Source organism: Nannobrachium achirus, assembly GCF_963921795.1.
Source record: "Nannobrachium achirus genome assembly, chromosome: 12".
Classification (NCBI taxonomy): Eukaryota; Metazoa; Chordata; class Actinopteri; order Myctophiformes; family Myctophidae; genus Nannobrachium; species Nannobrachium achirus.
Window position 1 is genome coordinate 63,941,224 of NC_137832.1, and position 27,620 is coordinate 63,968,843.

General features: G+C 42.4%; 1 protein-coding gene across 1 annotated transcript; it reads left to right on the forward strand.

Moving 5' to 3' along the window:
* Positions 1-144: 144 nt before the first annotated feature.
* LOC308295985 (hippocampus abundant transcript 1 protein-like) lies at positions 145-27,497 on the forward strand. Its single transcript, XM_080739090.1, has 10 exons — positions 145-201; positions 2,760-2,887; positions 10,996-11,113; positions 12,997-13,212; positions 14,196-14,309; positions 15,386-15,457; positions 17,267-17,379; positions 20,413-20,510; positions 23,209-23,366; positions 25,096-27,497. The coding sequence occupies exons 1-10, from the start codon at positions 175-177 to the stop codon at positions 25,330-25,332; spliced, it is 1,281 nt and encodes a 426-aa protein (XP_080595216.1). The 5' UTR covers positions 145-174; the 3' UTR covers positions 25,333-27,497.
* The last annotated feature ends 123 nt before the right edge of the window (positions 27,498-27,620 follow it).

Consider the following 27,620-nt stretch of genomic DNA (forward strand, 5'->3'; position numbering starts at 1 on the left):
ATTCGTTACACCACTTATGTAAACATCCATGAAACATGGGAATTCAATCTCTTCTCTCTCCTCTCCTCTCCTCTCCTCTCCTCCCCTCCCCTCTCCTCTCCTCTCCTCTCCTCTCCTCTCCTCTCCTCTCCTCTCCAGGTCCTCCATGAGACCTTCCCCCATCACACCTTCCTGATGAATGGATTGGTTCAAGGAGTGAAGGTGAGGAACAACAACTGTTGCTTGTTGTACTGATTTCACTCTGATCTTGTACTTTTGTTGCTCTGGATAAGTGTGTCTGCTAAATGCCTAAATTGTAAATTGGTTGACACCTTTGTTAATTGCGACCGTTAGGTCGCAATTAATATGAAAAGCTCCACCGGCGCCACCATCAGGCCGACACAGTATCTCTAAAGTCATGTCATCAACATGACTCTGTTCCATTTCCCATATCCCCTCCTGATTGGCTACGATTGCCTTCTAAAGTTTGTGTGTGCGACCTGACAGTCGATTTGGGGAGTCTTACTGGTGTTTCAATCGCATCATCATGAAGAATTGTGGGGCACCTACAGTACTATCAAAATCTCTTAACATGAGAACTTTGGTATAAAATCTCTTAACCCTTTTAGTGCCTATCCCGAACTAGTTCGGGATATTCGGGATCAAAAACAATTTTTTATTCGCTATTTTACTTACCCCGAGCTGCTTGGAGCAACGTGGGTGGTCCCGGCTCGCCCAGCGCTCACCAACGAGAGACGCTAGATGCTCCGACGATTTATTCCATTGAAAATGGTTTAAAATAAAGTTTAGACCCCCCCAATGTTCACCAAATGTTCATTGTAGGCGGCGCGACGTATTCCAGGGTGCCTATCCCGAACATGTCCGGGATATTTAATAAAATGAATTATTTTATCGGAGGCCTCAACGAAGCCCCGGTCTAGACGTCCATCCTTGGCCGGGACTTAGACTCGGCCATCCACGGGCCGTATTCGCTCTAACGGCCGAATCGTGCCGCCCACTCCAATAATAAATCACATCTTTAGACAGGATTTTCTCCGGATTGTGTCCCCAGACCCAAAGAGAAAGTTTTTTGCGGCTGAAATAGCTTTAGATCGGGCTTCTAAATGGGTTAGCATTTTGGCTACGTGTCAGCTAGCTTCCTCCTCTGGACACCCATAGGATTGACCGGAGTGAAAACACAGGCCAGTTGGGAGAGGGTCGACGAAAGCTATAAAGAAGGTCAATGGAGAAATTTCTGGCACTCTAGCACCCCTTGTGGCCGGATGGCACTGTATGAGTTAACATGAGACCGTCACATCGCAAGTTACTATGAAAAGCTCCACCGGCTGTCTGTCACTCCGTCTGTCTGTACGTCACAACACGTCACGTCACATCACACTTTTGCCCATAACTCTGCCACTGTTGCCCCTATCCATGCCAAACTTTGCACACACACTCCTTGGATGGCAAATCCTAACCTCCAGCCCTCATTTCTCACATGGTCCTCTTCTAGCGCCACCATCAGGCAGATATTTGCAAAACACATCTTTGGACACTGCTCCTACAGATTTAGGCCCAAAATCATGCAATACTTAAAAACAGTAACTCTAAAGTCATGTCATCAACATGGATCTGTCCCATTTCCCATATTCCCTCCTGATTGGCTACGATTGCCTTCTAAAGTGTGTGTAAGCGACGTGACGGTGGCTTATCTCTCGATTAGGGAGTCTTACTGGTTCTTCTATTACTTGTATGTGACCTAAAGCACGTACCATACAACAGATCTCTTGTCACTTGAGGACTTAATGTTGTCGGTCTGATCTATGTGTGGGAAAAGGCTACAGAGCCACAGCTACACTGTGAATCACCAAGGTGTAGGGAAGGGCATTTAGGTATTGTTTGTAAACGTGCACACTTAGGAATGCTGTGTGTTATCCGCAGCTAACCGTGGCATGATGTCATATTTATAGATGTCACATTGCAGTGCGCATCACACCAGCCTTGGTCGCACCAACAGCATAATTGAGGTGCGCTGCGTGTTGCACAACAAACTGACCTACTTGAATGCAGCGCGCAGACGGACAAAAGGCTGAACAGAGTTTACATACAGTTTGTCATCGGTGTGTTTATCAGCTGTGGTTTCAGATCCAAGCTTTGCATTTTTTAAAAGCTAACTGAGCCCAACACAGAAGTGAAACCTAACTGGATATTCATATCATACCAAGCCCGTGCCTTTGGCGTTAATATAGATTTTGTGGCGTCTTTCTATCCAGTAGAATTCAGCTCTGGGCCGAGTAGCATACCTGTAAAATGTATTTGTCTGGGATAGGAAGTTTGCTGGTTACACATACTGTACACTCTTACACTGGCTGACAAAACGAGCGATTTAAAAGTATTGTTTCAACACATTGCTTGGATTTCCCCCGTCTGAGAGATGGGTATTAATAGGACCTTTACTTTTTTATACAATGTTTGGTGATGGTAAGAATGGTCAAAAATGTGGCGAACCTCATCTTGGAGCTGTATAGTTTCGTAACCGTGTGCCTGCCTGACCCAACCCTTACAAGGTGATTGATGAAATCCTATTCTTTGAACTGTGTTCGTTTATTGTTGATAAAGTTGAACATGAGGTCTAATATAATGAATGATAATTCTTCATTCAGAATAATTTACGGTATGAGGTTTTTCCCTGCAGTTTTTTACACTTTGTGTGTGTGTGTGTGTGTGTGTGTGTGTGTGTGTGTGTGTGTGTGTGCGTGTGCGTGCGTGTGTGTGTGTAGGGTCTGCTGTCATTCCTGTCGGCTCCTCTGATTGGTGCGATGTCAGACGTGTGGGGCAGGAAGTCCTTCCTCCTCATAACAGTCTTCTTCACGTGCGCTCCCATCCCTCTGATGAGACTCAGCCCCTGGTGAGACCTCTGTGTGTGTGTGTGTGTGTGTGTGTGTGTGTGTGTGTGTGTGTGTGTAGGCAGGGGCGTCACAAGGGGGGGGGGGGGGGGGGGGGGAGTTTCTGGGGCGTCCATGGAACTAAATATTTTGAGATGGGGGTCCGTGGCCAAATACATACAGTATCATCTTGGGGGTCCTTGACATGAGAAGGTTTGAGAACCACTGACATAGAAACATAAGTTTCTTGCATACATTTTCACCATCTTTCAAAAATAGCAGATCTACAGGCTCGCAGCCGCGCTGTGAGCTTGTATATCTGCTATTTTTCACTGGTTAAAGCAGTCAATAAAAACGTGTTTAGTTTGGTGTTTCGTTTCTTTTGGTATAATAATCGTTTGGTCCATCTTTTATTCTGACTAGCGGGATGGAACTAATTGATAGTTATTATGTGGGGAACAAAAACAATGTGATGCCAGCCGGAACACACTGAGTATTTTCCAGACAAATGAACAAACATTTTATTTTTTTATTTTTATTATTACACAAATCAGGTATTTTCTCTTATCAATACAGGAGCAAAATACTTTGTTTTTAAATCAATTCAAAGATCCTGTATTTTCTTGTCTTTTCTTACGTGCCCTCTACTGTTTGCATTGCGCTAAATGTTTTATTAAATCCAGGGTTCCCACGGTCATGAAATTCCTGGAAATATTTTGAAATTAGATCCTGGAAGGTCCTGGAAAAAAATAGCTATGCATTGTCTTTGGTTATTGATTTTGTTAAAACCTTTGAAATTACAAATTAAACATTGGCCAAATTGTCAAATATTAGAGGCAGAAATTTTGAAAATAGCCGATCTACATGCTCACAACGCCTCAACTGTGAGGGTCCCCAGTTAAAACATGATTATTTCGGGGGTCACGGCCTGAAAAGGTTGAGAACCACTGGCATACACTACCTGTCGTTGGGCATATTGCACATACCTAGGAGTAAGCGACCTGTTATTGAGCTGAATTATTGTTATATAGTCCTGGAAATTGAGTTAAAGTTATACCATGTAACTTTTTTTATAAAACAAATCTTAAAATTGTCCTAACTGTTAAAACGCTAAAGTTTTAGAACACCCACTCCGTTATTTTCAGCTTCTAAAGCCTTCTCTTTATATGTTTTCTATGATCCTGGCCGGTGTCCGGTTTTCGCGGAAAAATAACGTCATCTGCGTCATCTGTATACGTTGTGTATACGTTGGCCAATCACATCGCGAATCATACACACATGATACACTACCGGCCAATCACAGCTTATCTGCCGTGTCTTCAGGAAGTAGCCTCGCTCAGCTACAGTGTTTACCATGGTGAAGGATTCTTAAATCCTGGCCAGAAAATTACGTTCTACCATGCGTTCTACACCTCCACGGATTTGTATCGGTCGCGGTGGTTTGCGGCGCCGCTCCGGTGGTCCGCGGCGGTGGTCCCCGACGACTCCGGGCGAAAAACGGACGAAAAAAGCAATACCGCTACTGACCACTAGTTTAGCAACTTACACAGTATAGCTTTAAATGGAAAAGTTTTGGAAAAGTTTTGGAAATTAATTGGTAAACATGTGTGGGAACCCAAATCAAATTTAAATTGTCCCCAGTTTGAATGGATTTAAATGGTTCCGTGCAAGATGATTGGGTGATTGTGTGCTGAAGCTGTGCTGGTGAACGGTGCTGTGCCAACATAATGCTGTGTGCTGTTCGGTCACATGCTGCTCATATGAGAGGCTGAGGGGCAAAGATCAGCCTTCAGGGAGCAGGCTTATCCAGTGTAGCAGTAAACCAATCAGTCAGTAAAGCAGCAGGCAGTTGGTAAAGCAGTCAGTCCAGTCCTAGTCCACAATACGTATCGATAGCCTTGTCTTCCTATCGACGTGTGGGTCAGTTAACATTTAGAACAGGTACACATTATTATGTATCATTATTTTAAGCTTTAACCATTGAAAAACAGCAGATCTGCTATTTTTGAAAAATCGTGAAAATTTGAATTTTTACCCGATTCTATAAGTGTCTTTTGAATCCTTCTGAGATTTTTTTTTAAAAACCTATGTTTCTATGTCAGCAATCTGGCCAGCCATCGTCAAAGAAAAGGTCCTTTTCACTTAACTGGAGCTCAGTTAGTCTGTTCTTGAGAGACTACTATGTCAGTGGTTCTCAAACCTTTTCATGTGAAGGACCCCCAAAATGATATTTATTTGGCCACGGACCCGCATCTCAAAATATTTACTTCCAGGCCCCCCCCCCCCCCCCCCCCCCCCAGAAGCAAAATTTGAGTTAAAAATGTTCGCTTTGAAAATACATATATTCAAAGATTTGCACACATTTTCACAACTTTTTCAAAAATAGCAGATCTACAAGCTCGCAGCGCGGCACTCGGTGCCGCGCTGTGAGCTTGTATATCTGCTATTTTTCACTGGTTAAAGCATTCAATAATTCTTGGCCTAAATGGGTTAATACATGTGCAGGAATGAGGCCTGTGTTTAAGCTGATCTACAATACCCAGGCCATGCAGGGAAAAGCCTGCTACTATTACATTTTTGTTTTCAGAGCCCAGCTATTAAAACTGTTGTGCTTCAATTATGATCTAATTTGACATCATTCTGGAACAGGAGCAGAGCGAGGATTGTACTGAGTACTGAGACAGGAACAGGGGTTATCGTAAGAAATCAACTCGGAATGTTTTAAAACATACAAATTCTAATATTAAGAATAACTGATCTGGGAGGTCCCACAATAGATGAAATGGGAATGTTTTGAAACCCATCCATTTCTCATAGTTTTGACCATAGAACCTAGATCTGATAAATAAATAACTATAAATAACTATTTTAGCAAACATCCCACAGGTCTCGGGAGCTGTTTCTTTTCTCTCATACTACACTGTAGTTTACAAACAACTTTGGGATCTTATTATTTGTTTCTTAAGGTCAATATTAACAAAACTTACAGTGTTCCATCTAGCCAATGAGAAAACGGCTCGCAACCACAAGTCATAAGATGATAGATCTGGACCGATAGACCTTTATTGATCCTGCAGGGTGAATTCAGTTGTCACGGTGTTACTCAGCAGTTATTGAACAAAGGATTGACACAGAAAACAGTTATACAGCCAGGGGCGTCACACCAGATTCTGGGCCTAGTCGACGAACATTTTTCGTCATAGTTTTAGTCGACGAAATCAACACTGATATACAGTAGTATTTACACACCTACTATCACTTGAACAGGCACCAAGCAGACTGTAGTGGAAATGTTTGGAGTCACAAGAAAAAGAAAGGGACAAGAGACTGCTAAGCTTGACAAAAACCTGTCTGCTTCCTTTAGGAGTGACTGACAGGGTTGTTCAAAAACTGTTTAGACAAATAACAGGCTCAGTGTTGTTCTGAACAGCAGAGTTCATAGTGATTAAAACACAGTGTTGTTCTGAACAGCAGAGTTCATAGTGATTAAAACTGGCACTGGTACTTTTTACTGGAACGACTTTGTGAAGAAAAACTGTGATTGTACTTTTTGAAGTCATCAATACAGTAGTGTCCATTAAGCCTTCTTTGTGTTCGTGTCTTCATGAAATTAAAATTGCGAATCACTGTCACTTCATAAAGCTGTTCCTGGAAAAGTGCAATGCCTGTGTTCATTGTGATGAATTATGACCAACAAAGCAGCATTTGGCTCTGTGACTTGTAACAGATTATAAGTTGCCTGTTAATATTCAGGCCTAGAATTATTGAATGCTTTAACTATTGAAAAATAGCAGATATACAAGCTTGTAGATCTGCTATTTTTGGGAAAAGTCGTGAAAATGTGTGCAAATCTTTGAATATATGTATTTTCAAAGCGAACGTTTGTAACTCAAATTTTGCTTCTGGGGGGTCCCTGGAACTAAATACTTCGAGATGGGGGTCCGTGGCCAAATAAATATCATTTTGGGGGTCCTTCACATGAAAAGGTTTGAGAACCACTGACAAGAACAGACTAACTGAGCTCCAGTTAAGTGAAAAGGACCTTTTCTTTGACGATGGCTGGCCAGATTGCTGACATAGAAACATCAGTTTTTCAAAAAATCTTAGAAGGATTCAAAAGACACTTATAGAATCGGGTAAAAATTCGAATTTTCACGATTTTTCAAAAATAGCAGATCTACAGAGTGCCGCGCTGTGAGCTTGTATATCTGCTATTTTTCAATAGTTAAAGCATAAAATAATGATACACAATAATGTGTACCCGTTCTGAATGGGTTAAAAGTATTGTTTCAACACATCGCTTGGATTACTCCCGTCTTAGAGACGGGTATTAATAGGACCTTTACTTTTTGGATACGATGTTTGGTGAAGCTAAGAATGGTCAAAAATGTGGCGAAGGACCTTTTCTTTGACGATGGCTGCATGGCCAGATTGCTGACATAGGAACATAGGTTTTTCCAAAAAACCTTAGAAGGATTCAAAAGGCACCGAGTGCCGCTCTGCGAGCTTGTAGATCTGCTATTTTTCAATAGCTAAAGCATAAAATAATAATACACAATACGGCGTACCCGTTCTGAATGGGTTAACAGTAAACCATGGCATTCTATGACATCTCAAAAGGATATGCTACTGCATATTGCTACTGGCTTTATAACAATACAACACCACCATATAAATTACCCAGATAGCGATTCGATATTTACAGATATCACATATCGTAAAAGGCTGCAGATTGCTTTATGGCTCAGATATCATTGCATTGTTAGCTACTGTAAGATGGAACATGCTTTTTAGTTGGGGAAGTGCGTTGTAGTTTTTCATGGGATTTCGTAACAACTAGAAATACTGTTCCTTCGAAACAGTGTGGGCTCGCTTCCAACCCAAAACAATAATAGTAAAAGTATCAAGTTCCCAGGCAATGCTCTCTTTCATTTTACTGACGTAAAATGGTAATGCAAATACAATGTAGACAAGCAGTGTTATTACATGAACTTAAAGGACCAGGTCACCTTTGGGACAACCAGATCTTATTTTATTGTTGTGTGGGACACGATCAACACAATGTTGAGTTATTTTTTGTGTTCAATCTGTGTTTTTAGATATTTTAGTATTTCAGTATGCTACAACTGGTCATATGATGCATTTTGCATCATATGATGCATGAGATGATGCAATATCATGCTACAAAGCATCATATGACCAGTTGTAGCATGCTGAAATACTAAAATATCTAAAAACACAGATTGAACACAAGAAATTACTCAGGATTGTGTTGATCGTGTCCCACACAACAATAAAATAAGATCTGGTTGTCCCAGAGGTGACCTGGTCCTTTAACAGTATGGACAATTAAATCAAAATAAAATTAAAATATAATGTGGACGGGTAAACAAACAACAGAAGTTTGAGACCAGTAGCATGTTGGGAACTGAAGTTATGGCTGTTTAAAGCCTGGGAAGAAAGAGGGGGGACCTGTGTGTGTGTGTGTCCTCAGGGGTGCCTGAACCACACTTTGCAAACCAGCAAACCACATCAAAGTAATAGTACGCAGATGGTCCTAATATTGACAAGCTTTTTAAAAACAGCAGATCTACAAGATCACAACATGTCGCAATGTCACATTGTAGATCAGCTTCTTACAATTAGACAAAGTATTAAGTGATTCATCTACCGTATGTTATGTATTAATAATACAATCTGCAAAGTAACAAGTAACTAAAGCTGCCAAATGCAATTGCAGTGGAGTATAAGTAACAAAAGTGTAAAGTAAAAGTTGGTATAAGTACGGGACATGCTGATCCAAATGCATATGGGATATACTAGGATCCAAATGCAGACAGGCTGCAATTCATGGCTTTTAAAGTGTTTGGGGTGTGGTTTTGCCAGGTGGGTCCACTTCGGTTGATCGTCTGATTTGGAAATGCATTGGTTGTGATATCTCCCTGACAACCAACAACAACCACACAGAGTGTCCCTGCGGGTTCTAGGATATATACTGTAAATCCCATCGCCCGGGAACCTTATTCTTTTTAAGTTAAATTTCTAAAACACTACAAAACATGTGTCAAAGACAAATACAAGCAAACGTCTCCACAGTAACACAGTAACAGTTGTTTGTGTGTGTGTGTGTGTGTGTGTGTGTGTGTGTGTGTGTGTGTGTGTGTGTGTGTGTGTGTGTGCGTGCGTGTTAATAATTATTATTATAATTAATAATAAAATCTGCAAAATAACAAGTAACTGAAGCTGTCAAATGTTGTATTTATAGTAGAGTATAAGTAACAAAAATGGAAATGAGAGTAAAAGTACCTAAAAATTGTACTGTAGGTACAAGTACTTGTATATACTTGAGTAAATGTACTTGGTTACTTTGCAGCACCACTAGCCTTACATTAAGACGCATTCTGCCAAGACTTTTGCATTGTGACGTTGGGGCTGCAGCTATCCCAAAGCCAGAATGCGGAAGTCACTGCAGGTCGACTTATGTAAGGCTACAGCACCACAGAACAGCCAATGACAGACAGGCCTTTAATCACAGCTGTGTCAATCATTAGAGTGGAGAGGGACATTTATAGACACTTATAGTTTTAACTCAGAATATATACATCACACAGCTTAGATATGTGGATCAAATCAGAGAGCAGACCTGTGTGAACGCATTGATATAAATAGCATATCTGAAGTGTGAACATTACAGCCACAGCGCCTTAACATAAACATGGGTCCCTTTCCTCTGTCTACACTCTCTCCCCACTCACTAACCCATTGGAAATGCATTGGGTGCTTAAAGTTAAACATTTTTATTTTTTTATAATTATACTACAAAACATTTCAAAAAGAAAAATACAAGCACACGTGTCCTCAGTAAGCTGAACACATAAAAATTTGAATGGTGTTGAAAGGTGTAAGCGTTTAGGAGATGAATCGCGCCAAAGTTTTGAGGAGATACACATATAGCTATAAATAAACAAATAAATAAATAATGAAGATAACATACGTGTGCTCGCCTTCCAGGCGAGCCCACAATAAAGAAGCAGTGAAAAATGAACACCGCTTGTGCTTGTAGTGACCTCTCAGGCTGGCTACAGACATTTAAGCACAAAGTTGAGTGAGAGTTGTGTGCGGGAGGCGGGGGGGCAGAGACAGCACAATGCATTGCGGATGGAAGTCACATGGTTTGAAGTCTAGTGAGAGTCCTGTGGTGTTCTGTTGCATGCATCAACACCACCCAACTTGCTTAAGCACAAGCACAGAGAGTTGTAGGCAAGAAGTAGAGGGCAGACAAGCTGCACTTGATGAGACAGAAGGGCAGGGTTCAACTGCCAACCAATAGGAGAGAAAGGCCATGATGCAATCCCACACAGCTGTGTTCACTTGTAGTTTGAACCCCACAGCAGCAGAGTCTGTCTGCACTGCAGTGACATGAAACCTCCATTTCAGAACGAAAAATATTATAAATTAATTAAAGTTAAGTGTGTGTAACAGTAAACATTCGACAATAACAATGAATATTACAAATATTTCTTTACATGTCATACATGGTGACAGTGATGCCTACACAGATGCAATTGATTGAATGTGCTATTCATAATAAAATGTAAGTTTTATACAGTGGTGAAAAAAATACTCAAATTCATTGCTTAAATAAAAGTATCAATACTGAAACATAAAAATACTTTGTTAAAAGTAACTTTTTTAAATAGCAGATCTACAAGCTCACAACGTGTCGCATGGTGGCACGCTGTGAGCTTGTAAATCCATTTTACCTGTCACCAAAACGCAGCAGTTACTCTGCCTTCACCCGATGACACCTCTAAAAGAACTACATGGCCAAATACCATATCTGCTTCCTCCTCAAGCAGAACCGCCCACTTCCGCAAAGCATTGTGGGAAATGTATTCTTTTTTGGAACAGACTTTGACTGAACACACAACTTTGACTGAACTTAGTGCGTTGGAGTGCGTTCCAGTGTGAGTGCAGCCTCAAATCTTAAATAATGTACTTAACCTGTGTCTCTGTGTGTGTGTGTGTGTGTGTGTGTGTGTGTGTGTGTGTGTGTGTGTGTGTGTGTGTGTGTGTGTGTGTGTGTGTGTGTGTGTGTGTGTGTGTGTGTGTGTGCGTGTGCATGTTGTAGGTGGTATTTTGCTTTGATCGCTGTATCAGGGGTCTTCGCGGTGACCTTCTCGGTCATCTTTGCCTACGTGGCTGACATCACAGATGGGGAGCACGAGAGGAGCACGGCCTACGGACTGGTAAACACACTATAATAATATACATTATATAATAATATACATTATATAATAATATACATTACTCATGCATGAAATGTTATGTTATGTTATGTTATGGAAACTTAAGCCCGGTTTAGCCTAGGGATGCAGTATCAGTACTCGCCCCGATACCAGCCTATTTTGCTGTACTCGTACTCGTCCAGTATTGCTCATGGCAGCGCCAGATACCATTTTGTTCCATAAATATGTTGGTAACAACATATCAAACGTCCTAAGACACAGTTTTGTGTTTGTTGGTTCAACTAATGAACAGTGTTTTCAACTTCTCTCACTCTAGGCATGACAACATAATTATTTAAAGCATTTTATTTTGGAGCGCCACACACTATTTAAGCACTTGTACAGAAACTTAACTTACAGTATCGGTATTCGGTATCGGCAAGTACTCAAATTAAGAACTCGTACTTGCACTTGGTCAGCAAAAAAGTGGTATCGGGACATCCCTAGTTTAGCCTTTAGCCCAGAACCTTTTCACAGCTTGCTTTTACAGATGACTCAAGTTATGGTTGAAATCAAATCAACTGTGTTCACATCAATAGTTTCTGTTATCTACCTGCTGTGTGAATTGATTGATTATGGTTATTTATGATGTTGTATGTCCCACAAGCTGATGGGTCAGATTGTGGTTCGTTGTTGTTAGTTCCTATTAGTAAGCACATATTATAACTGTTTGTACCTGACTGGGTTTTAGATTAGTTTTATTGTTTTTGTACTTGATTGGGTTTTAGATTAGTATTAATGTTTATTGTACTTGATTGGGTGTTAGATTTGATTTTTGTAAAATAGAAAAGCCTCCTGTGGACAGGTGATGAGAATTAGCACATGTGCTATAATCACTTATATCAATGCATCTGGTTCGTCCAATATGTGATTGTGATGTCCATGACAAATAAATAAAACATAACATAACATTCCCTAAAACGTCCGGGACAACGCTCCACATGTCCCAGACTGTGGAAGGAACTCCCCGTTGCTGTTAGAAATGCAGACTCCACCCCCAATCTGAACGCCCTAATCTGAAGACTGACTCACCTCTTCTGTTATATTACCTGTCAACCTATATTACTATTTCTATGCATTTAACCCATTTAGGCCTAGAATTATTGAATGCTTTAGCTATTGAAAAATAGCAGATTTACAAGCTCACAGCGCGGCACCAAGTGCTGCGCTGATCTGCTATTTTTGAAAAAGTCGTGATAATGTGTGCAAATCTTTGAATATATGCATTTTTAAAGGGAACATTTGTAACAAAAATGCTTTGCTTCTGGGTGGTCCCTGGAACTATATATTTTGAGATGGGGGGTCCGTGGCCAAATACATATCATTTTGGGGGTCCTTCACATGAAAAGGTTTGAGAACCACTGACATAGTAGTCTCTCAAGAAAAGACCAACTGAGCTCCAGTTAAGTGAAAAGGACCTTTTCTTTGACGATGGCTGGCCAGATTGCTGACATAGAAACATAGGGTTTTTCAAAAATTCTTGGAAGGATTCAAAAGACACTTATAGAATCGGGTCAAAATTCTAATTTTCACGATTTAAAAAAAATAGCAGATCTACAAGCTTTGCAGCGCGGCACTGTGAGCTTGTATATCTGCTATTTTTCAATAGTTAAAGCACAAAATAATGATACACAATAATGTGTACCCGTTCTAAATGGGTTTTTAATGTATTACCCTGTGTTTGCCTTGCTTACTGTAAATCACCCTGGATTAATAAGAGCGTCTGCTAAATGCCTGAATTGTATTTGTAAGTTGCTGGAAGGGAACCGGTTTCTCCAGGTGAGCCGAGGAAAATCGACATACGATACGTGAATAACGATCTTTCTTCTCATCATTATTTCCAGGTGTCGGCTACCTTCGCGGCCAGCCTGGTGACCAGTCCCGCCATCGGGGCGTACCTGTCAGCCAACTACGGCGACAGCGTGGTGGTGCTGGTTGCCACGGTGATCTCTGTGATGGACATCGCCTTCGTGTTCTTCGTGGTCCCTGAGTCGCTGCCAGACAAGATGAGACTGGCCAACTGGGGGATGCCTTCCTGGGAGCAGGCCGACCCTTTTGCTGTGAGTTTTACAGGACCCTTTGACCCCTGAACTGACCCTTTGACCCCTGAACTGACCCTTTGACCCCTAAACCGCCCCAGGGACGTGCTGGCCATTGGGGAAAAGCAGGACAACTCCCGAACGGCCGGTTCATTCCCGGCCGGTCCAGGCCGACCATTAGGAAAAAATTAAACTGTTTGCACAAAAGTAAAAAATGTACTATTTGCACAAAAGTAGTGAAAACAGCCGATCTACAAGCACGGTGCGAGGCGTTGTGTGCTCGTAGATCGGCTGTTTTCACTAGTTTAAATGATTTTTAAAATGATAAATACAAAACAAACGGTTTTGGACATACAAGGTTTCCGCCCGACAACGACGAAATATAACTCATGAACAGTAATTGGCCCACTGGCTTGTCACTTGTCATGATCTGAAATGGCAAATCTTTTAGTAGCATATAGAGAGAGATCTCTCTATAGCGCGCAATGAGGGCCTCTACAACTCTTTTTCCCGGGCTGAATCAGGGGCCCAGCACGTCCCTGCATGCTGCGTTCATTCTCACCGGCAGATGTAAAAGATACAAAGATACACCGAATATCTGTATCTTTTAGCTGAAGTTGAAACCAGCTCAACTTCCTTGTAGCTTCTGTAGCTTCTGTAGCTTCTGTAGCAGCTACAAACGTCTTATCTTCATGTCGCTGGCTTCCATCGGAACAAAAACAAATGGAAGGCCGTAGCTCTTTGTCCGTGGCCCGTTGGGAACCAAACAGTTAAATGTTTGTGAACCAAACATTTCCCCAATGTCAGTTCAGGGCCTAAACTGAACCCTTCGCTGTAAGCCCAGTGTTTCCCCTGTCTTTGCCTTGGGGTGGGGAGAGAGATAAAAGTAAGAATGTCTCTGTGTGTGTGTGTGTGTGTGTGTGTGTGTGTGTGTGTGTGTGTGTGTGTGTGTGTGTGTGTGTGTGTGTGTGTGTGTGTGTGTGTGTGTGTGTGTGTGTGTGTAGTCTCTGCGGCGCGTGGGGAAAGACACCACCGTTCTGCTCATCTGTGTCACAGTGTTCCTGTCATACCTCCCTGAGGCCGGACAATACTCCAGCTTCTTCTTATACCTGAGACAGGTGAGCTATAATAGACAGAGACAGGTGAGCTACAGTATAATAGACAGGCAACGCTGGCATACACTTTACACTTCATATTGACAACGTATTTAAAGGGACGCTGGCTAATACGACAAATATGCCTTAATACATTATAATTGTCCTCTATAGCTACGATGTAAAATTAAAAAACACCTTAAATATTTTATTTCTTCTAGAAATAGCTAATCTTTCACTCAATAGGGGAAATGCCTGTCACAAGTTGACGAACATTTGAAATATTGATTTGATGCTCACATTAACCATAGGAAGTATAATGCTTGTTTTTATTTGCACATGCATGCCATAAATTCCATAGGGATAGACCACACATGGCATTTATGACATCATCAACTTGCGACGGGCATTTCCACTATTGAGTGAAAGATTAGCTATTTCTAGAAGAAATAGCTAACTACAATTTTACATTGTAGTTATAGAGGACAATTATAATGTATTAAGGCATATTTGTCGTATTAGCCCTTTAACCCTGCAAGGCCCAGCGTTGCTTTTTGGCAACGTTTTTTAAATCATTTTTAAAAAAATGTTATAATTAGTTTTCCTGTTCTTTTTTCACATTAACATCACCATTAAATCCTATTGTTTAGTATTACAATGCCACTGGCCACGATATTTGCATATAAATACCCCCCACAGAGACTGACATTCACACCTCCCAGAGAAGTTGAAATTCCAGCGTCTGGACAAACAACATCTCACTTTTTAACTGAAGCTATTCCTCACTAAAACAGAAGTAAAATGCCTGTAATATATTTTTTGGCGATCATTAGAATGTCTAGAACACGTGCATATGTTAATATTGTGAAAAATATCCCCAAAATGCAAATTAGAGCATGATTTATGATTTATGATTTATGGCTATAAAACCTTACAAAAACATTATTAATTTTTTAACATTACATTTTCCTGTGATTAGGACTCCTACAACACCATCTGATTTTTTTTTATTTTTTTGGGCCGGTAGAAATTAATTCGGGCCTTGCAGGGTTAACAGTCTCCAGTACATATTCTGTTTCTTTTTGTACATGTTCTTCTAGGTGATAGAGTTCTCACCTGCTGCTATCGCTGCCTTCATCGCCATGGTGGGAATCCTGTCTATCATAGCCCAGGTACTGATATGAACTGTCTATCATAGCCCAGGTACTGATATGAACTGTCTATCATAGCCCAGGTACTGATATGAACTGAACAACAAGAGCATTAATGTTCCAACCCGTTTTAAACTGCCATTTAAGCGCTTACTAAGTCTAATTGACATGCAAGTAAAACAAACAACAATACAACGAGTAGAACCTCAAAAGCTGGTTCTTATATACAGTTTAGTTGTTACTAAATATTTACATCTACCGTACGAAGGTGTAACTGTTGCAGATTTCGACAGCTGGGATCAAAACATTGTCTAATAAATGTCTAGATTCATAGTTATAGTGTGCATGCTCTTCTCCCTTTCAACGCAACGTATAAAATAACCTTAATCAGCCTGCTATCACGGTTTTTGAAACCCCACATTTTTTGGGTTGTCACTTCTTCTCCTTTGCATCCCCTTGGTGCAGCTGCCTTACACAGCGTCTGTTCATTCCCCAGAGGACACTCGCTTTGTTCTGTTTGCTGACATGCAAACATTATTTAATATGGTTTTGACTTTTCATATTATCTGACCCTCTGAGTGCGTTACACTGTTTCACCTTAGCTATCTACGAAATGTTAGCTATGTAGCCATTACCAATAATAATCCAGTTCCACAATAAGCCTAGATTGTAGCCCACAAAGAATAATTCACAACTTTGCTTTCAATAAAACTACTACACTAATAGTTGAGTTGCCCTCACTGTATGCACGTCATGTTGCACAGCCAGCTGGAAAGGAGGGAGCAGACTGTAACGTAGAATTACAGTAAATGAAAATAGTTTTTGTGTGAGCTTTAGTTTCCACTGTGCAATTTTATGATCAGTGTTTGGAATAACAAGTAAAAAGAGTAAATGCAAGCTTAGACTAGATTTCCTAAAAAACAGATATAATCTCATGTCACGGTGTTGCACAAAGCTCTGTTGAAGCTCATAGTGCTGCCTTTACTTCCTGTTTGTTACTGATTACTGTACGATTAGATGTAGCGGGAAAAAAAGATGTTTGTTTAGTAATCATGAACATTGCTTAAGTTTCAGTGGTGCAACCCAACTCAGTAAATGGCTTCTTGAAACTACCGTAGTATCTCATGTAAAGAGCTTTACATACTGTACAAACTACCGTAGTATCTCATGTAAAGAGCTTTACATACTTACTTACTACTTACATATAATCATGAAAGTGTTAAGATGCCAACCATCCAGATCTTATACCACTGTTAGTTGTGACCGTCAGGTCGCAGTTACTATCAAAACCTCCACCGGCTGTCTTTCAGTCTGTCGGTCTGTCAGCCAGTCTGTCCGTCACATCACACTTTTCCCCTACTCATCTCTGCTACCGTTGCCCCGATCCATCCATGCCAAACTTTGCACACACACTCCTTGGCTGCCAAACCACAACCCCTCATGTGGCCCTCTTCTAGCGCCACCATCAGGGCGATTTTTGCAAAACACAGCTCCTACAGATTGTTCCCTAAAATCACGTGTGGTACACACAGCATCTCTACAGTCATGTCATCAACATGGATGTGTCCCATTTCCCATATTCCCTCCTGATTGGCTACAACTGCCTTCTAAAGTCTGTGTAAGCGACATGACAGTCGCTTATCTCCCGATTAGGGAGTCTTACTGGTTATATTTCTAGGAGATTGTCATGTGTGAATATTCTTTTAAGTAACCTCTTCTCTTTCTCTCTCTCTCTCTCTGTCTCTCTGTCTCTCTGTCTCTCTCTCTCTCTCTCTCTCTCTCTCTCTCTCTCTCTCTCTCTCTCTCTCTCTCTCTCTCTCTCTCTCTCAGACGGTGCTCTTCAGTGTTCTGATGAGAACTATAGGCAATAAGAAAACAGTGATGCTGGGTCTCGGCTTCCAGATCTTCCAGCTGGCCTGGTACGGTTTTGGATCGGAACCATGGTCAGTATAGTGTGTGTGTGTGTGTGTGTGTGTGTGTGTGTGTGTGTGTGTGTGTGTGTGTGTGTGTGTGTGTGTGTGTGTGTGTGTGTGTGTGTGTGTGTGTGTGTGTGTGTGTGTGTGTGTGTGTGTGTGTGTGGGCCCTGCCCCTGGGTACAAGCATTCACTCACATTTTGTGCTTTAACTATTAAAAAATAGCAGATATACAAGCTCTGAATATTTCAAATCCTTCTAAGAGTTTTTGAAAAACCTATGTTTCTATGTCAGTGGTGCTCAAAAATGTTCATGTGAAGGACCCCCAAAATTATATGTATTTGGCCACGGCCGCCCATCTCAAAATATTTAGTTCCAGGGACCCCCCAGAAGCAACATTTGAGTTAGAAATGTTCGCTTAAAAAGTATATATATTCAAAGATTTGCACACATTTGCACGACTTTAAAAAAAATAGCAGATCTATATCTGCTATTTTTCAATAGCTAAAGTATAAAATAGTTAAGACTTGGGCCCTGGGGAGACTGAGTTACTAGGGCTGGCTGCCATGGGGCATCGGTTTGTTGACCATGAACTGTGTCAAAACGCTGGAGCGTTTCCTGTAGAAGCTGACTTCCTCCATTGTTGTGGTGTTAACCAGTTAAGCTCTATTTTATACTTATGCTGTGTCACTACTGTACTTGTACTGTACATTGTGCAAAAATAGTGAATAGACAATCTTCTACAAGCTTGTTTAACCCATGTCAAGTTAACTTCATTTATTCATGCTTTGAACCATCAGGATTCCTCCAGGCTCAAAATAAGGATATGTTCTTTAGAGGGAGAAGCACACAATGTTAACAGAATTATAACAATATAGTCTAGTAGCCAGAAAGTGAACCCGGACATTTTGAGTACCCTAAAGTTTTATGTTAGAAATGTTGAGTAAGGGTCCCCAGCAGTTAAAAACTGCCGGATGCTAACTTGCATATGTTGGGCAATTTTCATAATTAGCAAAATTAGCTTTAATTAGCATAATCACCTATAATAATGAAAAATATGTCAAAAACTGATTGGCCGATTTGAACAATATTGGAGTGGTTTTGGAGGTTATTGAGAATGCTGAATCCATTTCTGACATTTTCTAAATTCAAAATGGCCGTTTTAAACCGGAAATGGCCATATACCAACTTAAATTGGGATGATTTTGATACTTTTTTGTTGATTTTCCAAATGATGAAGTGACTATTTGTGGCAGTCATTGTTCTAATAATTTGTGTGGATTGTCTATATTTTGCTTTTGAAATGCAGATAATCTATAAGCATATAAATAACCACATTTATAATTTAATTCATAATCAAAATCAACAAAAAAGTATCAAAATCATCCCAATTTAAGTTGTTATATGGCCATTTCCGGTTTAAAACGGCCGTTTTGAATTTAGAAAATGTCAGAAATGGATTCAGCATCCTCAATAACCCCCAAAACCACTCCAATATTGTTCAAATCGGCCAATCAGTTTTTGACATATTTTCCATTATTATAGGTGATTATGCTAATCTAATCTAATTATGCTAATTATGAAAATTGCCCAACACATGCAAGTTAGCATCCGGCAGTTTCTAACTGCTGGGGACCCATACTCAACATTTCTAACATAAAACTTTAGGGTACTCAAAATGTCCGGGTTCACAATGGGGCTCTATGGGCTGGCTACTGGACTAATATACTCTTATACTCTAATAATCTCAATAATGGTAAATGTTTTCTTTTCCACATACATCAGTGATTTGCATTACATTGCTAGAAAGTAGAAACCCACTGATAAGGTGTGTGTTTTAATATGTTTATGTATACTTTTATCTGAAATAATTGAATATTCAGCAGATATTTCAGTGCAATATGTGGTATAACACCTCCTACACTGATATGGTCAAATCAAACAGACAAGCTTTAGCAGAACTGGGCAATGTAAAATAAATGGACATGACAATAATATTTCCTCTATGTGGGAATGTGTGCCACCTGCTGGTAGGACAGCCAAGTTGCACTCCATAAATGCATGGAATGTTCCATTTAATTTGACAGTTTTCTGGAGGGACAGTTGGTTCCCCCAGGCATCTTCAACGGCAAAAAATGGCATAAATAGCAGATCTACAAGCTCAAAACCCTCGTTTCATGCCACGTTCCGAGCTTGTGGATCTGCTACTTTTGTGTGATGCTCAAGTAGGGAGGGCACTACGTTACGAAAAAATACAAAAAGTTAGGAAATGGAGATAAGAGGTTTTATTTCTGCCTGACCGCAAGGAAATACCTTTTTCTGAAAAACATATTTTGCTATGTAGTACGGTAGTATAGCTTCTTAGGGCATTCACCAAATATTCGAATATCCGAATATCAAAGTCACAATTCGACGTTGTTCACCGAAGTCGAATATTCGCTTTTCTTTTTTTTCTCTTGAGTTGTCAATGCCCCTGGTGGATGAATGTGTTAATGCTCTATACCAGGGGTTCTCAAACCTTTTTAGGCTGTGACCCCCAAAATAATCATATTTGAACTGGGGACCCCCACCCTGACAAGCACTTGGAATTGTAGGTATTACATTTAATGTGACTCGGTTACGCGTTGCGAGGCGTTGTGAGCATGTAGATCTGCAATTTTCACAATGTTCGCCTCTTGCTTACTAAATATTTGACAGTTTGGCCAGTCCTGTCGAATATTCGACTATTCGAATACTTTGAGGTTGAATAATTCTAATACTAAAAATCACTATTAGTGAATGCCCTAGTATAGCTAAGATCTAAAATGACACCAACAGTTTTCTACCCGACACCAAAGATATACCGGTATGTTGTACATGTATCGACACATGATGTATTGATATTCTCAATCAATGTTGAACAATGACTATGTGAAAATAACGTGTGTGTGTGTGTGTGTGTGTGTGCGTGTGTGCGTGTGTGCGTGTGTGCGTGTGTGCGTGTGTGTGTGCGCGTGCGTGCGTGCGTGCGTGCGTGCGTGCGTGCGTGTGTGTGTGTGTGTGTGTGTGTGTGTGTGTGTTAGGATGATGTGGGCAGCAGGAACAGTAGCAGCCATGTCGTCCATAACCTTCCCGGCCGTCTCTGCTCTGGTTTCACGATGCGCCTCCGCTGAACAGCAGGGTAACTACTGTACTGTACTGTACTGTACTGTCTGTCTGTCTGTCTGTCTGTCTGTCTGTCTGTCTGTCTGTCTGTCTGTCTGTCTGTCAACTATCACAATCTTCAATAGTTTCAATTCATTGTGCTTTTTTTGCATGAAGGTTTCTGTTGACCCATTTAGACCCGAAACCTCCTGTCCAAAATTGTTACTTTACAGCAGGGGTCTTCGACAGGGGTCCAGGACCCCTAGGGGGTCCTCAGAGTTACTCCAGGGGGTCCTCCAGATCTTTATGTGATATAACCTTTTTTTCTCTGTTTTTTTATTAACCACTTGAACCCTAGTGTCCATATTCTGAGAACTTAAGCCAAAAATGGCAGATCTACATGCTCACAACGCCTCGCAGTGCGAGGCGTTGTGAGCATGTAGATCGGCAAAGATCGGCAAAGATCGGCAAAGAGGTTTGTTGTAGAGGGGGAAAAGAACAGACTAAGTACAGAGGGAAAAGTCAAGTTTATTAAGTATTGACGGTTCAAGTGGTTAAATATCTGAAAACACAAATTGACATGAATCCAAAATACACTGATGATTGTGCTGTCAAACGATGAAACTATATGCAATCTGGGGGTCCCTGCTTCATCTCTCTCTCAGCTAAGGGGTCCTTGGCCTGAAAACGTTGGAGACCCCTGCTTTACAGGGTTCAAGCTCACAACGTGTGGCTTCGTGCCGCGCTTGGAGCTGGTGGATCTGCTACTTTAGGTATTTCTGTGTAATGCTGTGGTCTGACCAAGTAAGGCACTGATTTACCAAAAAACTAAAAAGTTAGAAAAATGGAGATGAAATGTTCTGCCCGACATCAACCAAATGCCTTCTAAACCCTAACAGTTTTCTGCTCTATGGTAGCTGAGATCTAAAAATATAAAAAATGCTTTCCTGGTCTAAATGGGTTAATTGTGCGTTTTCAACATTCTAGTGGTGTTACACAGTATAACAGTGTCTCTCAAATGGGGGTACTTGTACCCCTAGGGGTACGCAGGTGTACTGCAGGGGAACATGTGAATGTATATTTTACTGTTATAAAACATTGACAGAGTTTGTGTGAACCTGCTCATCTGTACATTTCCAAACCAAATTACATCAATAACTTGACTAGTAGTAGTAGAACAGTTATTGAATAGAATGCAATGTTTATTTGCTTATTATGCTGTTTTATTTTGAACGTATTGGGGAGAGACAGCCGCTGATACGAACGACCTACGGCCTGGTCGCGACCTAGGCCACGACCTGGAGGTCGTAGGTCCCGGTTCTGGAGGTCGTAGTTCGCGGTACATACTTGTTAGGTCGCGGCCGGTCTAGTTTCGCGACCCCCGGCCGTGGTTGCGCCACCTCGGTCGTCCCCGGGCCGTCTTTTTGCAGAATATTCTAGAGCAGCAGCGCTATTCAACCTTTTGAAGCTTGTGATTGGCTGAACCGGAGGTAGGAAGCGCTCCATTGTAGTCACTTGGACCGCGCGAGGTGCACCAAAACCTATCCTTAACCCTAACCCCAACTCTAACTCTAACCCTAACCTTAACCCTAACCCCAACTCTAACCCTAACCCTAACCCTAACCCTAACCCTAACCCTAACCCTAACCCTAACCTGCCGACACTGAGTAGCTAACCTGCCGACGCTGTTGAAAACGAGCGCTCCTTCCCTTAGCAAGCGTAGAGTTTCTAAACTCGCGTCCCTTCCCTTAGCAAGCGTAGAGTTTCGATCGCGGCGCTCCTTCCCTTAGCAAGCGTAGAGTTTCTAAACTCGCGTCCCTTCCCTTAGCAAGCGTAGAGTTTCGATCGCGGACTTCCCAGGTCGCTGAATTACGACCGAGATCGCGCAAAACCTCCAGAACCGGGACCTACGACCTCCAAGTCGTGGCCTAAGTCGCGACCAGGCCGTAGGTCGTTTGTATCAGCGGCTCTTGCTGGTATTGGGATTAGAACTGGACTGTTGATGTACATTTTGCAGTAGGGATGGGTATCGTTCACCTTTGAATCGATACGATACCTTTTTCGATACCTTTTTCGATACTTTTTATTTAAGTTTAACTTCAACACGGAAAGAGTGGTGACTCGCTGGCTGCTGCGGTAGAGCAGAGGTGATGATGATGATCACACAGTGTGGCGGAGCGGAGAGTATAGACATTGGATCATCATCATAATAATAAACATTATAGGCTATTCATGGGTTGCGTTTGTAGTCCTAAAGCAGCCATATTGAGGACCCAGGTGTTCAATTTGTCTGATTGGCACAGAACTAATGTTCTACGTTGATCAAAACACCTGTGTTGGTCCTCAAAATGGCTGGTGTAGGACTACAAATGGCTGGTGTAGGACTACAAATGCAACCCATGAATTGTCGGCTATTTTCCACAGTAATGAGTGTAGCCTACTAAAGCAGTCATTAAACTCTCAGTAGCCCAACTGTTACAGATGCGACCGGCCAGGGGTGCGTTCCAGAGTATCGAAACGAGGTATCGTTCGTTTTTACGTGAACCGATACCCGATAGTATCGACGTCATGCGATCGATACCATTAAAAGTATCGCAGACGATACCCATCCCTATTTTGCAGTAGTCAGGGGAAGGGGGAACTTTGTTTCGGAAATCAGTATAAGGGGCAACTCCAGCCAAAAAAGATTGGGAACCACTGTTCTATAACAAAGGCATGTGATTGTGTGTGTGCAGGTGTGGTGCAGGGCATGGTGACTGGCATCAGAGGGTTGTGTAACGGCTTGGGCCCGGCGCTCTACGGGTTCATCTTCTTCCTGTTCAACGTGGAACTCAACGAACCCACGCTGTTGAACCCTGTCCAACAGCCAGTCACACCGACACAACACACAGAGGTACACACCACACACACACCCAACCAACACACAGAGGTACACACCACACACACACACACACACACACACACACACACACCCACGCAACACACAGAGGTACACACCACACACACACACCCACACAACACACAGAGGTACACACCACACACACACACACACACACACACACACACACACACACACACACACACACACACACACACACACACACACACACACACACCCAACACAACACAGAGGTACACACTACACACACACCCAACACACATAGGTACACACCACACACACACACACACACACCCAACACAACACAGAGGTACACACTACACACACACCCAACACACATAGGTACACACCACACACACACACACACACACACACACACACACACACACACACACACACACACACACACACACACACACACACACAACACACAGAGGTACACACCACACTCACACACACACACACCCAACACAACACAGAGGTACACACTACACACACACCCAACACACAGAGGTACACACCACACACACACACACACACACACACACACACACACACACACACACACACACACACACACACACACACACACACACACACACACACACCCAACACACAGAGGTACACACCACACACACACACACACACACCCAACACACAGAGGTACACACCACACACACACACACACACACACACACACACACCCACCCAACACACAGAGGTACACTAACACACACACACACACACACACACACACACACACACACACACACACACACACACACACACACACACACACACCTAACACCACACACAGAGGTACACACCACACACACACACACACCCAACACACAGAGGTACACACCACACACCCACCCAACACACAGAGGTACACACCACACACACACACACACACACACACACACACACACACACACACACACACACACACACACACACACACACACACACACACACACACCCAACACACAGAGGTACACACACACACACACACACACACACACACACACACACCCAACACACAGAGGTACACACCACACACACACACACACACACACACCCAACACACAGAGGTACACACCACACACCCACCCAACCCAACACAACACAGAGGTACACTCAGTATTGTTTTTGACAGCAAATTTTGATTTAGTTTTATTCTCAGTCTTTTGAATAAAATGTCTTTTAGTTTTAGTCATAATTTAGTCTCCTGAAAAGTTTTAGTTTTAGTCTAATTTTAGTCGACTAAATATCATGAGATTTTAGTTGACTAAATCTACAGTTGATTTAGTGAACTAAAATGTATTTTGGCAGGCCTTCATAGCATCGTAATGACTGATTTTACACTTGATTGCGTGCTGAAAATGGCAGATCTACAAGCTCACAACGTGTTGCAGTTGTGAGCTTGTAGATCTGCTATTTTCAGCATGCAACACCTGAGAGCAACCAAACATAAAATGACTCTCTTCTCCACTAGTCCCTCCCTAACATTTTAGTCTAGTTTATATTTTTTTGACGAAATTGTCAACATATTTAGTCTTAGTTTTAGTCATCACAGCTTAGTTTTTATTTCGTTTTTATTTAGTTTTCGTCAGTGAAAAAAACGCAGTCGACAAACATTTTTCGTCATAGTTTTAGTCGACAAAATCAACACTATAGCAGTACTGAACATAATGAACTTCTGCCTCCCGTCTCCCTCCAGAAGTCAGTGATTCCTGGTCCTCCCTTCCTGTTCGGAGCCTGCAGCGTCCTGTGTGCCATCCTGGTGGCCTGCTTCATCCCGGATCACCACCGCTCGGCCGACATCAAGACCACCTGCTCCGCCCGCAAGTCCAGCACCGCCTCCGCCTCCGGCCACGCCCAGAGCGCCAACCCCATGGTCACCATCACCAGCGACACGGAGGACATCGAGCCGCTGCTACAGGACAGCAGCTTGTGACTGACAGCCGGAGGGACCAATCACACAGCCTTCTTCCCCCGCTGTTCCTAGTCCTGCCCTCCTTTCATACATCTCTCTCTCTCTCTCTCTCTGTGGAACCAGAGGTTTGTCCATAACCTAGCTCCTTTCGGAACCACTCGCTCCGCGGCTATGCCGCTCCGAGATGTGGTTCCTGCTCACAGAGGCTGAGGTTCCTCCAGGGTAGTCTATCTATATCTATATCTAGATCTATATCTATATCTATATCCAGGGTAGTTCACCAGGTTATCAACCGCTCTTACCGTCACTAAGCGGTGTATCCAAAAAAGCAATGGTCCTATACCCGTCTCTTGCATCTCTACTTTTTTTGCGGCGGGGGTAATCCAAGCGATTTGTTGAAACAATATTTTAAACGCGCTCGTTTTGTCAGTCTGTGGCCATTTCTCGCTCCGACCGCTTGGTGGCTGCAACACAGATTAATGGTGAGTCACGTGACTGCTTAACATTTCACTGGGAAAACATGGAGCTGGCTGACAAAATAAGAGTGTTTAAAGTATTGTTTCAACACAATGCTCGGATTACCCTCTCCGCTAAAAAAGTAGAGATGCAAGAGACGGGTACAGGACCATTGCTTTTTGGATACAACGCTTAGTGACGGTAAGAGCGGTTCCTGGTGAGCTACCCAGGAGAAACCTCATGTGGGCATGCAGTGAGCAGGAACCACATCTCGGAGCAGCATAGCCGCGGAGCGAGTGGTTCCAAAAGGAGCTATCCATAACCCCACATCTATCAACAATTATTTTGTCATTTGGAAGCGTGTTGCGTGTGAAGCAGGGTCCTGCTAGTAAGTGCATGTTCCCCAGCACTCCAACCTCGTGAGACACACAGCAGGAAGTTACCGTAGTAAACATACTGGTGGGACATGAAAGTATTTCACTTTGCTCCTGTAGTTCCTGCTGTTGGTCGGCTGGGGGTGCTGTTGTTAAAGTTTTAATCGTTTCTTTCAGGCTGCGATTCGCATGTGCAGCAACAAGCGCTAGGTAGCGTTGCTACCCTGTTAGTTCCATTCCAGAGCAATGTACCTTCTGTCTTGAAAGCCGCAGGGCTTGGAGTCTGGACGTTTTTTATTTTATTTTTTTTAAATTTCATTCCCAATATAGTCATTGTCGCCAACTCCCTTGCCCCCAACCCTTTCCCACGTGTACTGAGGTCTCTGTCACCACTAACCTCCGCTGTCCTGTGGATGGTGTTGTTGCAGTAGAAGAACCCGGGGTTCCCAACCTTTTCCAAGCCAAGGACCCCCGAAAGCCTCTGGCTGTGCCCACCCTGCTGGGAGATGGCTTTAAGGAAAAAAAGAAAAGACAATTAGCCGATCTACAAACTCACAATGCACTCAAAATACACATGGAGCCCCCCGACGGCGGGGACTTCCATCAGGAGAGAGTAAAGGTTCCTGCGTCCCCCCCCCCGTCCCCCAGTGGAACCCAGTGGAACCTGTTGTTTTAAATCCTACCAACTGAGAAGAGAGGAGAGGAGTTGATGTGATGCACAACCAGGCCTAAAAACAACAAAGGCTCGCAGCGTAACTCGTAACTCACGATGCCACAACCTTTATTTAAGGATGTAATGAAATGTACCAAATGTTTCGGACAGCAAAGCTGCCTTTTATTTCAGCGACCCTGAAGACTTAGACGATAAATGGTAAATGGTGCATTTATATAGCGCTTTTATCCAAAGCGCTTTACAGAGATTGTGCATTACATTCACCCATTCACGCACACATTCATACACCGGTGGCGGAGGAAACCATGCAAGGCACCAACCTGCTCACCGGGAGCAATTAGGGGTTCAGAGTCTTGCTCAAGGACTCTTCGACATTAACTCAGGGGGAGCCCGGATTCGAACTGGGAACCCTTCGTGCTCTAATAACGATTTCTCTACCCCTGAGCTATGCCGCCCCAAATTTGTACGATCAGATGAAGCCCCCTCAGACACAAGATGGCTGTGGGAGGCTGAGTTCTCCAAGTAGTAGCATTTAGCTGCGTTCAATATAGCAACACCATGACAGAGTGTTTAAGTTCATCTTCTACATGCCAGGACTCTAGCAGAGTGTTTTAAGTTCATCTTCTACATGACAGGACTCTAGCAGAGTGTTTTAAGTTCATCTTCTACATGACAGGACTCTAGCAGAGTGTTTTAAGTTCATCTTCTACATGACAGGACTCTAGCAGAGTGTTTTAAGTTCATCTTCTACATGCCAGGACTCTAGCAGAGTGTTTAAGTTCATCTTCTACATGCCAGGACTCTAG